A 16109-nucleotide genomic window follows, 5' to 3' on the forward strand; every position below is an offset into this window, starting at 1 on the left:
TTTCTTTTAACTTCCCTTATGATAACAGCTAATTTATTTTAAATTAAGTCTTCATAAATCTTCCCAGTGATCCAAACTATTAAAATGTGCTTAGCTTTACAATGGCCCAAAGCCATATGACTCTGGTGTAAGGAATAACCAAGAACTGGGTTCCCAAATTCCAGTTCAATCCTACCCTTTTATCCTATACCTCAGCCTTAACGTCTCAGGTATCACATCTATCTTCCACACACAATTTATTCCCAACTCCTTCAGTTTCTGCAAAAATATATTGCACTATTACCTTTTTGACTGTATTCCCTAGGCCACCATTCTAATTAATTGCCTGGTACTTGGGATTACCCCCAGCCTCTTCTATGTAATATGTCCTCAATCATGCACCAAAGTCATGCAGATGTGAGCGGAAGGAAGGGAGAAACAGAAGAAGAGCCGGAAAGGGAGTTACCGCCTGCTGGCTTATTATGTGCCAGGTGCTGTGATAAATACATTCTTTTTTTTAAACCCTCAGAAAACCCCTATTAACTATTCTCCCATTTTAGGAATAAGAAAATTGGGATAAAAATAGCTTAAGGAATTTACTCAACATCACACAGCTAATAGGTGTCCAAATTGTGATAGGGATGGAAGGAAAATGAGAGGTGAGGGAAGCAGGGATGGGGTCTGGGGGGTCAGTTGACAGGCCAAGGGGTCTTCCTTGGGTTCCCTTATCTGTAGAGACACAGCCTGCTGACTGCTACCAGACTGATGTCCTACCCCCAAAGGCAATCAGTTCCAGGACTTCTGAGGTTCCCCATCACTTCCTACATCAAGCACGTATTTGTTCAAGGCAACAAGCAGGCAGGCTAACTATGATAATGGCACAATAGCAGCTCTGTTTACAATAGCCAGGGTATGGAAGCAACCTAAGTGTCCATCAACAGATGAATGGATAAAGAAGATGTGGCACATGTATACAATGGAATATTACTCATCCATAAAAAGAAACGAAATTGAGCTATTTGTAATGAGGTGGATGGACCTGGAGTCTGTCATACAGAGTGAAATAAGTCAGAAAGAGAAAAACAAAATACCGTATGCTAACACATATATATGGAATCTAAGAAAAAACAAATGTCATGAAGAACCTAGGGGTAAAACAGGAATAAAGACACAGACCTACTAGAGCATGGACTTGAGGATATGGGGAGGGGGAAGGGTAAGCTGGGACAAAGTGAGAGAGTGGCATGGACATATATACACTACCAAACGTAAAACAGATAGCTAGTGGGAAGCAGCCGCATGGCACGGGGAGATCAGCTAGGTGGTTTGTGACCACCTAGAGGGGTGAGATAGGGAGGGTGGGAGGGAGGGAGACGCAAGAGGGAAGAGATATGGGAACATATGTATATGTATAACTGATTCACCTTGTTATAAAGCAGAAACTAACACACAATTGTAAAGCAATTATACTCTAATAAAGATGTTAAATAAATAAATAATGGCACAGCCTCTGTGTCTTAACTGGGGCTGATTATCCCTCACTGACCTCAGAAAATGTGTCTGAATGCCTCTGGCCTCCTTCTACTCATTCATTAAATGAAGAGAAACTGGAGAGCCCTGCTACTATCTGGGTGCTGAGGACATAGCAATTGTTACCTGATTCAATTCTCCCAGCAAATCCAAGAGGTAAGTCTCATTATTTCCATTTTACAGATGAGGAAACTAAGACTCAGAGAAACTCAATCATGTTTCCAGTCATATAGAAAATGAACAAGCAAAAATGTGGACCTTGGTTTACTTACTGAAAGTTCCAGTGTTGTTGCTGTATTTTTTAAAAATTAATTTATTTACTTTTGGCTGTGTTGGGTCTTTATTGCTGCCTGCAGGCTTCTCATTGTGGTGGCTTCTCTTGCCGTGGAGCACGGGCTCTAGGTGCGTGGGCTCAGCAGTTGTGGCTCATGGGCTCTAGAACACAGGCTCAGTAGTTGTGGCACACAAGTTTAGTTGCTCCGCGGCATGTGGGATCTTCCCGGACCAGGGATTGAACCCGGGTCCCCTACACTGGCAGACGGATTCTCAACCACTGCACCACCAGGGAAGCTCTGTTGCTACATTTTAAATTTTCTTTCTAAACCTTACTTATACATCAAGGCTGATGGCGCTCACTCCTTCCATGAAGTCTATCAAACGGCACTGACCTCTCCCTTATCAGAAGTCGACTTGCTCTTGTCATTAGCAGTCTGTCACTTGGAGACTTTCCAACCACACTCAAGGTCTCTGAACTCCTTATTCTATTTCTACTTTTCCCAAGCTACATCTCAGGCCAAAAATTTTAAAGCCCCTAAGAGGAAAACATTCTCTAATTTGAGTTAAAGATTTAAATGAAAACCCATATAATTATTCTCTAACATGGCTTGCTATTTTTATGTGGGTTTTGTTTCTCCAACTATATCTTTGCATATTTTTCATGAATCAAAGGACGGATTATGTTCTAAAGTTAGTGAGTCTACAGTGTGCAGTATGGAACACTCTTCATTCCAAATGGCAATAATAAATAAGATTCTTCATTTTACCAAAAAAAGATCTATTTAGCTTATCCAGAATGTGATCTAGCTGAAGTGGTGATAAAATTCCACCTCTTGACCATTCAAACTAAAATTTGAAATTCTGAGAGCAGCTGCCTGATCTCTAGCTATACAAGAAGAGAGGCGGTCACCCACGGCAGGCATTAGTCATCCAGGGAGAAAGTGCCCAGCTCCAATCACTGTGTACTAAGGGCAGAGGGGAAACAGATGAGTTGGCAACTCCCCAACCCAACACCCAGCACAGTCCTTGCCTGGAATTCTTGCACGTCTGTCCTCAAGGCTTCTCAAATATTGCCCTCACACATTTCCCTCACACAACTGGCCATTAAATCCTGCAAAGCATCTTCTGTTTTGCCCATCCTATGACCACCTTAGCTCCAGACATCATCACTTCTCATGAGGACTACAAAGACCTCCCCTTCAGGCGTCCTACCTAGACTCATTTTATTCCAGTGCGTGACTCGTCCTGCCATGAACCATATGATTTTTCTGCTTTAAATCTCTGCATAAATTTCCATGGCCTCCAGACCTCTTCCATAGAACAGAAAGCCTTCAAGATGTGGACCAGACTTAGCTCTCAAGTCTCACCCTTCATTTTGCCATTTTGCACACCATTCCCCCAGACACAGATGTATCTGCCCTGTCAAGCCCTCCTGCCATTGAAAGTAACAGACCTTCTTCCAGGAACATGATGTCTTCCTTCCTCTCCTCTTAACTACTTGCTATATTTTCTAATCCTTCAGGATTTCTCCCTCCCTTCTGGAATTTGCCTCATTCCCGCTGGAGCAGGAGTTCTCAATGGGAGGAAATGAGCTTTCATCATCCCAGTGACTACCCCCAAGGACTAGTGGTTAGGAGTATGTGCTAAGTCCTTTGTTGCTTCATGATGCAATAAGGGGAAGATGAAGCAATGAAGGACAGAGCAAATGCAGTCATTTGGGAGTGGGTGTAAAAGTTTATATCTATCCATTGATATTTGGAAGACATAAAGCTTAGTGATTTTTTTGTTTTCTTTTGCAGACAAGTAAGACACAAGAAAATACTGAACTCATGGGACTGTTAAGTTTTTGAAAAAAGCAAGCAAAATAATGATTGCTAGAGACAAGGACTTTAAAATAGAGAAAGCTTCATTAGAGAGTTAAGGTTATCTTGTAACCCTTATCTAATTAATTCATTTTAGCCGTTGCCATTCCAACTGTAATTAAAAGAAGAGTAGGCCCAGAGAAAGCTGCCTTGACTTTATTAAGGTTTATTTAAAGGTGATTATTTTCTGAAATCAGCATGATGATCTATTATGGTATCTATGCAACATGAGCTCAAGAAGTGGCCCAGGTTTAAATTTTAATTCAATGAATCATAAACCCATCTCCACTGTAGCATGGGCTAAGGAAAGTTGTGTACCTTATGTGCCTTATATATTCTATTAAATAGAATTAACAAAGAGATATATTTACTAAAAGTCATGTTGAAGTTAGAATATTTTCCATATGTGTTATAAAATATGATACAGCCCGTGAGGAAAGAGTGCAAATAAGAGCCTTTAGCTTTAAATCACTGAGTGTTAATGCCAGAAGGGAAACTACTTTTTATTGAGGCCAGTCACTAACCTGTGACACCTATTTCATACAGTGCCTTTCAAAATATCATTCGGGTTTTGATAAATGATGTCTCCTGCATTGTCAGGAAAGTTAATATTTTGTGAAGGAAATTATTTCATTTTTGAAGAATTTTGAATATTAGAAAATTTACATTTAAATTTTTTAAAAATTGAGGTGCAATTTATATACAGTAATATTCACAGGTTTTAAATGTACAGTTTGATAGATTATGCAAAAATCTGTAAAATCTACACCCTATGATGTGCTATGGCATGGTTTTTCTTTGTGCTTATTTTACTTGAGCTTCATTAATCGTTTTGACCAGCAGATTTATATTTTTCACCACATTTGAAAATTTTCAAGTCATTACTATTCAGATCTATGCTTTTCCTGTCCTTCTTTCTGAGGCTCTAACTATATTTATATTGGACTCTTTGACATTACTCCAAGCTCACTGAGGCATTGTTTGCCATTTTAAGTCTTTTATCTCTCTAAAGAATTTGGATCTTTTTCTTGTGCCCTCTTTTCAAGTTCAGTTATCCTTTGTTCTGCAGTATCCAAGATCCCACTTAATATATCCAGTTAATTTCTCATTTCAGGTATTGTGTTTTTCAGATCTAGAATTTCCCTTTGGTTCTTTTTAAAAAATGTTTTGTACTTCTCTTCTTGCATTCCCTATGTATTCACTCATTGCACACATCTTTTCATTTGAATTTTTGAAAATGCTTATTATAGCTACTTTAAAACCTTGCCTGCTAATTCTAACATCTGTATGCCCATTAGGCTGTTTCTTTTCTTTTCTTTTTTTTCCTTTTATTTATGGCTCACATTTTCCTATTTCTTCTCATAGCCAGTAATTATGTGCAAGGCATTGCAGATATGCTATGACATTGAGAGTCTGGATTTTGTTGTCTTCCTTTTAAGAACACTGAATGTTATTCTTGCAAACAGTCAATTTACCAGTGAAGAAATTTAATCCTGTCAAGGCTACCTGTAGGCTTTCTATTAGGGCTGGTCTAGAGTAGCCCTTATCCCAGGGCTAGATTAGGCCTCTCTTAGTGTGTGGCCTCTTCTGAGATTTTAACTGAATTCCCTGTGTGTTCTCCACTCTGGCTAATCAGAACTCCAACGTTTCTCAGGACTGTGTGACTGCTGGAATCTTTATTCATCTCACATACTCCTGGAAGTGGTTCTCTGCTAGATTTCATAGGGTCTCACCCTATGCATGTGAAGTGTAGTATTAAGCTAAAGACTCAAAGGGAGCCCTATACAGATTTTTAGAAATCTTTCTTTGAACAACTCCCCACTCTCTAGTACTCTGCCCTGAAATATCCAGCACCTCAATAGTTCTAAGTGTCTATCTTTGTTTTTCATCACCATAAAAATCAACATTATCTATTTGGGTTCTGCATCCGTCTATCATGGTTTGGAAAGTGCACCAAGAAAAAATATGGGGTGAATTTGGGGCTTAACTCATATATTTCTCTCCTCTCTAGGACCACAGCCCTGTACTGCCTGTTTTATATTTGGAAATTGGATACTTTATAAAGTTTTGTCCAGTTTTATAATTGTTGATGGTAGGAGGATAAATCCACCGCATGTTACTCTCTGATGATCTCATTTGATGAATTTTAAATTTATCTTTTAAGTTACTTGACTCAAAATCTGTCTCACTGAAATTTCCAACCATTTCTGTTGGTTCTACTTTCTGGAGCCCCACCAAGGCTATTATTACACCAGTTTGGACATATTCCACTGGTTCAAAGAACCCAATTAACTAAGTCAAGGACTTGGATCCTGTAATTATCTCTTTATCCTGCCACATACTTTTTTCCTCTCTATTGGCTTATTCCCATCAGTATGTAAGCTTCCCTTGTCCCATGTCCACCTCGCCTCCTGTCATACCAACATTCCTGAAAATACAAAAATAGTTGTATTTTCCTGAGTTCCCACACATTCACCTCCCTTTCTTTTTTCAGGCCCACTAATCAGGGATTCACTGCAGCCACGCCACTCTACAAGGTAACAGACAATATCCACCTTCCTAAAACCCAGTGAGCAATTGTTGGTTCTCCTCTTTTTCTACTTTCAGTGGGATTTGATATACTTTATCACCTATCTTTCTTGATTATTTCCTATTTTGCTTTCAGGTCCCCACAGTCCACTGGATTTCCTCCTATTTCACTGGCTGCTCCTTCTTCCTGTCTCCTTTGCTGATTCCTCCTCTTATTCTGGAACCTTAAATTTTGGAATGCCTTGAGTCTAGACCTTCTTGTTTCTCCCACATCATTCTTTCCCTTGTGACAACTGCTATTCCTTGTATCTTCTCCACTTCTGTAGAAGACACTTTCATTTACCTTATTAGGCAAAATATGTACCTCAATTAACAATTCCTCTTTCTCTCTCTTTGCAACACTCACTTTATATACATGCTTTGTTTGATTCGTCTCCAAAATATTGCAAATTTGTCTGCTTCTCATTACCTTAACTGTGACCACCTTCACTCAAGGCGCTTTTTATCTTGCCTCGACTTCTGAAATAGCTTCTTACCTACTTGCTTTCTGGACGAATCCATTCTTTCCACAGCTGCTAGTGTGATGATTAAAAACACAAATCAGGCCACTAGCCTAGTTAAAGTCACCAATGGCCCCTCTTTGCATTTAGAAAAAAACCTCCAGACTTCTAAAATAGCTGCATATTCAAATTACCCAGGGTGCTTGGAATTAAACTTGGCTGCATATTAGAATCAACTCAGGGATTTTACAAATTCCTGGTGCCTGGGTCCCACCTCCAATGATGGTTATTTAATTGGACTTCAACCTGGACATCAGGAATTTTTTAAAGCTCCCCACATAATTTTAATGTGTGACAAAATTCAAAAACCACTAACAGGTGATTTTGAATTGAAAAAAAAAAAAAAAAAAAAAGGATAATGCCCCAGAGATTTGGGAGATGGATCTACTCCCAGAGATAATGATTTAGTTGGGCTTAGTTTGGACCAGAAAATGGTCATCAATGTTTTCTTAAATCTCCCAGGACATTTTATGGTGAAGCCCGGATTGAGAACCACTGCCCCCTCACATTATCTTGTCCTTTACTATTTCTCCAGCTACTGACCTGCTTGTGAAGCACATTTCCTTTCTCGGGGCTATATCACCTAACTAGTGACTTAATGTTAATTTCACAGAACCTTATTTAACATATTTAAAAAACAACCACATGGAGATACTAATCAGATTGTGATCCACTACATTATCCTGATTGGCTAGGCTCAAATCCAGGTCATCTGACCTTTGCCTTGGTCAAAAAAGTCTGGTTGCCTTTCCTGCGAAGGCAAGTGATTCACAGAACACTCATGTACATTTTTATGTAGCAGTTCTGTTCTCTGACCTGGATTCTTCAGAGCAGACTATATCGGAGACAGGCTAATGTACTCACTGCTTTGCCCTTCACAAATGATAGTAAGAGTCAGTTCTCCTTATAAGAAAACACTTGGGAATCAGTACTAGATTGGCTCCCATTTTTATGCATCTTCAAAAATGGGAAAACAATTTCACGTAGCCCAATTTTATTAGCATAAGGCAATTTGTACCTTTGTTTTGTATCTAACTGAAGGTAGATTTTCTTACTCACTCAGGGAAAAGCTTTTTCACAGATACAAAGTTGGTGTCTTCATATGAAGTCTAAGTATGCTCCACTTTATTTTGTTGGCCAGTAGACAGAATGAGCATTACTCTTCAACAAGAAAGGAAGGAGAGGGGTCATGTGGACAAGGTGTAAGGCCTGAGGAAGGACATGGGAACCTATTGCTCAAGAAAGAGTCTGCTTACATCTACTGACTGTCCTGTAGGTAATGGAAATCATCCCCTCTTGACAATTACAGTGAGAGTCCTGTGTTCGAGGACTTTAAAATGCAAACAATCAACATTAATATAAATCTTTAATTTCATACAGTTACTTTTGCAATGTGGATGAATATTCTACCGGTAGATGAACACATACAACTCTAGGAGAACCATAAAATCACAGAACATCCATGCTCAACAGACACTGGAGAACACTAGATTCTCATTTTGAAGATGACAAGTGTGAACGTTGATGGGAATTTGCTGACTTGCAAAGAGATTTGAAATAAGACTGTTGCTTACATTTTAGGTGCATTGAGAGCCCTGGCAAAGTTTTCTACAAGTTAAACCATCTTATTTTAATTTTTTCCATAAATATTGTCACACTTTGCTTAATTTAGTAAATGATTCAATACCCTTCCAAAATAGACATTTAATGCTCAACAGAAGGGAGGAACAAAGAAAACCATATTTCTAAAACTAAAATATAAAAATATAAAAAGCTACTATTTTTTGACTTTAGAAAAACTGTGATATATGGCTTTGGCAAATATTATTTTTAAAAGCCATCAATCTAAATGATAATATAAAAAATGCTATATAAAATAAACACAACACAGCATGAGCTCATGGATTTTGGGCCTCACAAGTCACTGGGTTAATGTAGGGAAGCCTTATTTCACGAATTAAATCCCAAGGTCCCCACATCTCATTCACACATTTCTTCTCTGCTAATTTTCTGAAACTTCACATTTTAGGTAAATACACCTTGGCTTGGAGTTTAGGGGAGTTCATAGTTGGCTTCTATAGCTGTGTGTGTGTGTGTGTGTGTGTGTGTGTGTGTGTGTGTGTTTGAATGGAAAGACAGGGAATTCTTATGAATTCTGGTTATGTTCATAACATTTCAAGGAAACACCATTGGTGAGTGCTGTTGAATCTGACTGCATAGGTGCCATGCATCCTAAGTGTCTCCTCACCTCTCACAATTAGTTGGCTTTGGTGCTCCACAGCTGCTGCCTCATTGCGGGCTATGCAGGTGTAATTCCCATTGTGCATCAGGGAGAGGTTGGAAATCCTTAAGGAGCTCGTGAAGTCAATGTTGTCAATGGTCACCCCGAGGCTCGCTGGGATTGGCCGGCCATCCTTCTGCCAGGTGATGGTGATGGGTAGGTCCCCTGAGACCACAACACATGGGATGAAGACCCGCTGTCCAATGGAGAATCTTGGAAACTCAAAAGGTTGGATAAAAGGTGGAACTGAAAGAAAAGAAAAGAAAAAGTAAGAGAGGAAAGACGATAATGAACTGTGTAAATACTCTATATTTTTTTCTTTAACCCTTTTGCATGACATTGAAAGAGTAATACAAATCACGGCTATAGCATAAAAGTATATGAACTGGTAGAAGAGTTGAAATTGTGCTCTTTTGTTATTTGAATTTTCTCATTGTTCTAAATGAAAAGCATGGCTTGATTTGTACTTCAGCAAATATGCTTAATCACATTTATTTTGATAATTTTTTTTTAAATTCAATAATCATTTTTATTATTTTTATTCTTTATTTTTTTGCGGTACGCGGGCCTCTCACTGCTGTGGCCTCTCCCGTTGCGGAGCACAGGCTCCGGATGTGCAGGCTCAGCGGCCATGGCTCACGGGCCCAGCCTCTCTGTGGCATGTGGGATCTTCCCGGACCGGGGCACGAACCCACGTCCCTTGCAACAGCAGGCAGACTCTCAACCACTGTGCCACCAGGGAAGCCCTCAATAATCATTTTTAAAGGAAACATTTCAGTTTCTGCACTTTTCAGTGTAAATACTATGAAAGAGGGACCTGGGTTTGGTTTTCTCTTAGAAGGTTTTAAAAATGATGTGTACAAGAGGAGATTTCTTTCCTGCTTTGCTAATATTAGGAGTACAATTACTGTTCCCTCTTCAATCCATTCCACATCTTGTTAATACTTTAAGCCTATTGAAGAAGCAGAGATTCCAGTTTAATTGTTAACATTTTTTAATATCTAACATCCAACTAATAGCAAATGTTAATTTAAAAGATTTGTGTTAGGATACTTGCATCATTACTCTGCACCCCTCAATTTTCCACATTCCTTGCACATGACCTTAAGTTATGAACTGGTCCGTGGCCAGTTTTCCGAGTTGTGGAGATGTGTTGCTACTGAAGATAAGGTTATATAGTCTTCAGCTCGGCCAGCCTTGGACACAGCCAAGCTCAGTCTGGAATGTTCTTTTTTGATTTAATTTCCCTAATAAACTCTTATTCACCCTTCTTATTTGTCATGGGGTCATGGGCTAGTCATCAATATCCTCTTCCTATCAGCCTTTTGGGGTAGTTATTCATAGATTATTAAGATTATTAAGCCAATAATAACCTAATATAAACCAGTTATTATATTAGGTGATTTTACAAAATGAAGTTATTAAACAGCAGGATGTCTACAAAGTTTATTCTTTAAATCAGTCATAGTCTCCTTTCAATTATCAAGTGAGGGGAGACAAAAGGGATCCAGCTGAGAAACATCTGAATGGAAACCATTCATTCATTCATTCATTCACTCAAGAAGTGCTTACTGAGCACCTGGTACGTGCTCAATACTGCACTGTGTGTGCTGGACAGACAGCAATGAACATGATATACATCTGTACCCAGTGGAGCTTTCATTCATAGTCATAGGCAGCGGATGTCAACAAAGTATAGCAGTGGTTTTTCTGTAATTTAATATTATTATTACTACTCCTGTATGATTTCAAAAGAAGTTGGAAGTTAGAATTGCAAGTTAGTCATTAGCCAAATTGCAAATTAGCCAGAGTTAGTAAGCAGGTGACTCAAGTTAGGTTTTACCAGAGAAACAAACAAACAAGCAAGCAAGGAAACAGAGAGCTGAAAGTACAGACAAGCATATTCAATGTCAAAACTGCTGTGGATCCTCATTGTAAAGTTAGAACTTTGGGTCTGCAACAAGTTGATCTGACGCTAAGAGAAAAAGATCTCAGGATGAGGTTCTACCTGGTGCTTATAACCAATGAGTTAGTGATATTTTAGAAATGTGGATAGTATGAATTTTGTTTTTGTTTTCTTTTTAAATTCTGATCACTCTTGAGCTAATTCTTGCCTCTGTTCTTGAAAAGTAGAGCCCTTTCTTTATCCTGTAACTTTCTTCTGCTATAAGAAGATATTCTTATGCTTAATAAATATTGACAGCCTACACCCTGCATAGATCAAGTTGGATTACACTGTGTTTGTTCATAGTTGTTTGTCATTAGGCAGGGAAAGTGCCAAGTTGTAGCAAAAGTGCTTGTATTTCTCTAAATCTTGCCCCAAGTGTTATGAATGTTTACTCCATATTAAGTATTAACACTTAATAAGTTGACATTTTAAAAATAAAAAGTAACTATGTTTCCTCTTCTTTGGTTTACTTACACACAGAAACCTAATTTTGAGTCTACTCAGATAACCCTAAGCACCCATTGTTGGCTTGGTGCTTTTTATCTGAATTGCAGATCATTTTTCTAAGATAAGAACTTTGGAGCCAGACTACCTGGGTTTAAGTTCAGCTGTGCTACTAACTAAAGTCATTAGCACCCCTACATGCCTCAGTTTCCTTATTTGTAAAGTGAGGGGGGCTGCTGTGAGCAGTGAATGAGCACAGGGGTCACAGACTTTCACATGCACCTGAATTGGTTTCTTAGCACCGATTCTATTTCATAAGCCTTTAATATGAGGAAAAAAACAGAACAGTTAAACAAAATATTAGTGGGCAAGGGAAAGGACTCCATTTCCCTTATTAGTTACAATATGGAGAAGAAATATATAAGGACTTACTTTCTAAGCCCCAGATCAAGAAAGAAAAGTAAGGGCTTCCCTCGTGACACAGTGGTTAAGAATCTGCCTTCCAATGCAGGGGACACGGGTTGGAGCTCTGGTCTGGGAAGATCCCACATGCCACGGAGCAACTAAGCCCGTGTGCCAGAACTGCTGAGTCTGCACTCTAGAGCCCATGAGCCACAGCTACTGAGCCCGTGTGCCACAACTACTGAGCCTGCACTCTAGAGCCCGTGCTCTGCAACAGGAGAAGCCACCACAATGAGAAGCCCGTGCACCACAAGGAAGAGTAGCCCCCACTCGCTGCAGCTAGAGAAAAGTCCACACGCAGCAACGAAGACCCAGCGCAGCCAAAAATAAAAATAAATAAATAAATTTTAAAAAAAGAGAGAAAGAAAGATAAGATGTAGCACCTCTGACCTATCTATTTAATAAGAAAACAATATGGGCTGTAGGCCGTTAATAATTATTAAATACAAGAGTGTACTTTTTATAGCAGAAGAAAGTTATAGGACAGAGAAAGGGCATATGCATATTATTTCTGAAGAACAGAGGCTGAATCAGTTTCAGTGAATCAGTTTTTAAAAAATCATGCTTTCCATAATTCTAAAATATATGTAATTCACTGGTTTATAGAACTATAAGAAGTATAATTATAGTTCAAGAAGTAAATTTCAAAACGTTTAGGTATAAAGTGACACTGCTGGAAATGAAGATTCCAAACCAGTGAAAACAAAGGTCAGAAAGTCCAGGCACTAACCCTCACTCATGTCACTCAAAGGATAATCCCTCTCTCTGAACATCGTATTTTAAACTTCTGCGGCACCCTTATTATCTCCTTTCTTGGTCTAAACCAGACGCTGAGAATTCAGACATATTGATGAGGGCTCAGTAAGAAGCCACAATTGGTAAGGTAAAGGTGGGGAGAAACGAAGCATAAACTATAAAGAGTAGATACAATGCAACACACACAGCACCTGGGGACATTTTTTGCTGGGGCACACTGCTCTTAATAGCCAGCTTTTTTTTGCAATTAATACAATATCATAGTGCATAATTAAGACTCTGACTCATAAGTTATTGTTAATATATTACAGGGGAAAAAGATAATATTTAAAATATTTAAAAATGTATTTATAAACAGAAACTATCCAAGATAGTTAAAATAAAATTTTCATGATGAAAGGAAGGATTTAGTTAGAGAGAAAGGTCATTTTCCCAGAATAATGTCAAAATCAGGTTTGTAACTTCTTATTTTGCCTGCCACATTACATTGGGATGTACTTTATTTTTTTAACACAAATTAAAAGACCTGTGTGTAATGTCACTTCTTACTACATATGTTGCTTCAGCCACGAAACAGAAGTCTGCTGTACAAAATGCTTAAAAATATTTTAAGGGGTCCAGAATCTTATATTTTACATGTATAAGATATAAAATTAGAGGCAAAAAGTAAACCGAGTGATTCAAAAACTCTTGTAATGATTTTGGTGAAGCCAAATCACCTGTTTGAGGCACATTGTTTATTGTGTCTGAGTCATTATGTCACCTTTTAAGGTAAATTCTCTGAATCTTATTGACAGTAAAACCTTGTAACAATACAGGAGCAGAAATTCTGAATGCGACCTGCAGCAGGTTTCCACATAACCGTCCTTCATAAAGTATATAAATACCTGCTAAATGTCACTTCTTACCAGGCTTGTGTATTTCATTCTACATAATGCTGGGGGTTCCGTTCTCTGAGGCAGTGCTGAGCCCTTGAATACTGTCAAATGTTAATTTAGATTCTTATTCTTTCTAAACCCTTAACAAGAACATTAAATGATACATTTCTAATACATTTCTGTGTCTTGTCCCTCAAAAATTAACTAACTGTATATTCTTTTTCACAGGGGACAAAACAAGTTTTACTTTCCCCCTCACCCAGAGTGGAGGATGACATACTGAAACAAACATAGTTGTGTGTTGGCCAGTCTTGAGTAGCTAGCAGTGTTATCTTGATCCAGCTTTTTTTTAACTCTATGATTCCATTTCTTCATGTGTAAAATGGTGACAGTGACACAATTCATGAGTGTCAGGAGAGGGCTTTATGTAACATGCCAGCCCCAGAGCCCAGGTGGTACCTAGAAGTAGCTCAGTTTAGCATCCTTCTAACTTTCCTCTTCTTAACTCTTTTTTTTTCCCCATAATTCACTGGGAAAATCAAATACATTTCATGCATGTTGAGACATATAAGGCTCTATTTCCATTGCCATATATAATTTCATCAATTCCAACATTTTGTCATTTCACGTCCAGTGGTAATCTTACTCCATGAGTCTCCATACAGAAGTCTCAGGTTGACAGCTTTTGGTATCAGGTTGCTCAGGGAGCCTGCCTCAAGCCAAAGTATTCTGAGTCAAGGCTGTGGTTATTTTCATCTTTCTAGCTCCTTTTCTCCATCCTGTTTAACAATCCTTTTCTTCACATCCTTTAAGACATTTTCTTTTTATAACATTTTACATGTTTCATAAGGTCTCCAAAAATTGCATCTCCTAATCCTGTCCATTGTGGGAATTCAAATCCCATGGCTGATCTCTGAGAGTTCAGTCCCAATTACTCTCCCATTTTAGAATCCGTATGCCCATCAGGGATGCCTAGAACCTGCGTAGGCTCAGGGCTCTGTACTGTCCATCCAAATACAAGCTGTGGCTCAAAAACCATGAGGCTGGTGAACACGTGTGACTTGTGGGCCGAGCACATCGCTCAATGGACTGTCTACCTATAGAATTGGTTCTTTGTCTAATTCTGCTACTTTACAGTATGCTTTAGAGTACAGAATTGTAGATTACTGCCCCTATGTGATGTAGTCCTCCATTCTGTTCACACAACACATTAAAATCTTTCTCCATCCACCCCAAGAGCCTGTTGTTCAAGATTTTATAATAAAATGTATGACACGTGAATATAGTGATTTATGTATGAGGCTGTTTCCTAAGTAGAGTGACCCAGGAGGCAGGAGATATATCGAGTTTATCTTTTATACTTCCCACAACTAGTGGAATAAATGGTGCCTTGTACATCTTAACTGCATAATAGTTTTTGAAAATACCTTTTAAGAGGTGATGATGAACATGTGTCTACATTTTGCACATTAGACAATCCTGGAGTTATGAATACAAAGGGAGATACATCCAGGGCATAACAATGATGAGATGGTGAGATGGGAAGGACAAAGGTGAGGCTGCTATTCAGCCTGAGTAGGCTTGGGGTCCATGAAGTTTATGATGTGATAGAATGAGCAGACTAAGCAATTCCCAAGTGGTTGGTCACTAAATCTAGAAACTGAGAGGCATGCATACTTCTGTCTTGTTCTCAATCGTATCATCTAATAAATCACTAAATCCCTCAAGATTTCCTGGTCTAAGTCTCTTTTGAATCAGGACCTTTCTATGCATTCCGACTTCCACTGCCAGAGTCCTCTCTTATCTCTCACCAAAATAATAATTATTTTATTCTCCCTGAAATGCATGTCCCACATATCCACCACCAAAGTGTTCTGAAATGCAAAACCCACCTGAAAACCTCCAAGTGTTTCTAGAGTATAATTTCCAAGATCCTTTACCCTCCAGGATTGTCTAATATACCTACTTCTATACCTATCACTCTTTAGTCATTTTTGCATTCATGTTCTCACAACAACAAGTATTTTCCGTGCACACATATTACATGCCACATGTCCTAGGGGCCCAGGACTTCTAACTAGTCTAAGCCACCCCTCCCCCTACTGTGAGGGCAAGTTGGGGAGACAAAGTCAAGACCTGGCCTTGCTTATTCAGGTATAGCCACTGGTGCCAACTCTGAACCACTGTGTGAGCTTGTTCCCCTGAGCTGAGTGACTTCTGCCAGAGCTGCTTCTGGCTCACCACGAATTGGGCTGCTGGTCCTTGGCCTGTACCTGCTGAAGTGAGAAGGGCACGACCAGAGCCCTCCAGAGCTTCAGGAGGGTACAATGCACAAGTAAGTAGGGCATTGCTGGGAGCCGGCAGGTGCTAAATAAACAGGCTTAAGCACGTGCACATAAATGTGGGCTTCTTTGCAAGCCCTTCTTGACCTTTCTCTCTAAGCTCCCTTGGGGTTCAATATGAACTGATTTTAACTGACACCCAAACACTGACCTAGAAATCAAAGGCGGGAGTGAGCCAGCAGGGTGCTCTCTGGCGCTGCTGCTGGGTGGGAAAAGCAGAGAAGGAGTGAGTCATTGTCTCTCCCGTGTGGTAGGACGGCAT

The 16109-nt window shown here is 39.2% G+C and overlaps 1 protein-coding gene across 2 annotated transcripts in view; it reads right to left on the reverse strand.

Annotated features, from left to right (window-relative positions):
* The window catches only part of DSCAM (DS cell adhesion molecule), a gene marked incomplete at both ends in the record, with an annotated part of 733341 nt that overhangs the window by 262422 nt on the left and 454810 nt on the right, over positions 1-16109 (reverse strand). For both annotated transcript variants that reach the window (XM_079704973.1, XM_079704974.1), the window contains one exon: positions 8985-9263. In XM_079704973.1, the coding sequence (XP_079561099.1) occupies positions 8985-9263 (279 nt within the window). The remainder of the gene's footprint in view (positions 1-8984; positions 9264-16109) is intronic.

The sequence above is a fragment of the Hyperoodon ampullatus genome (genome assembly GCF_949752795.1).
Source record: "Hyperoodon ampullatus genome assembly, chromosome: 5".
NCBI classification, from domain to species: Eukaryota; Metazoa; Chordata; class Mammalia; order Artiodactyla; family Ziphiidae; genus Hyperoodon; species Hyperoodon ampullatus.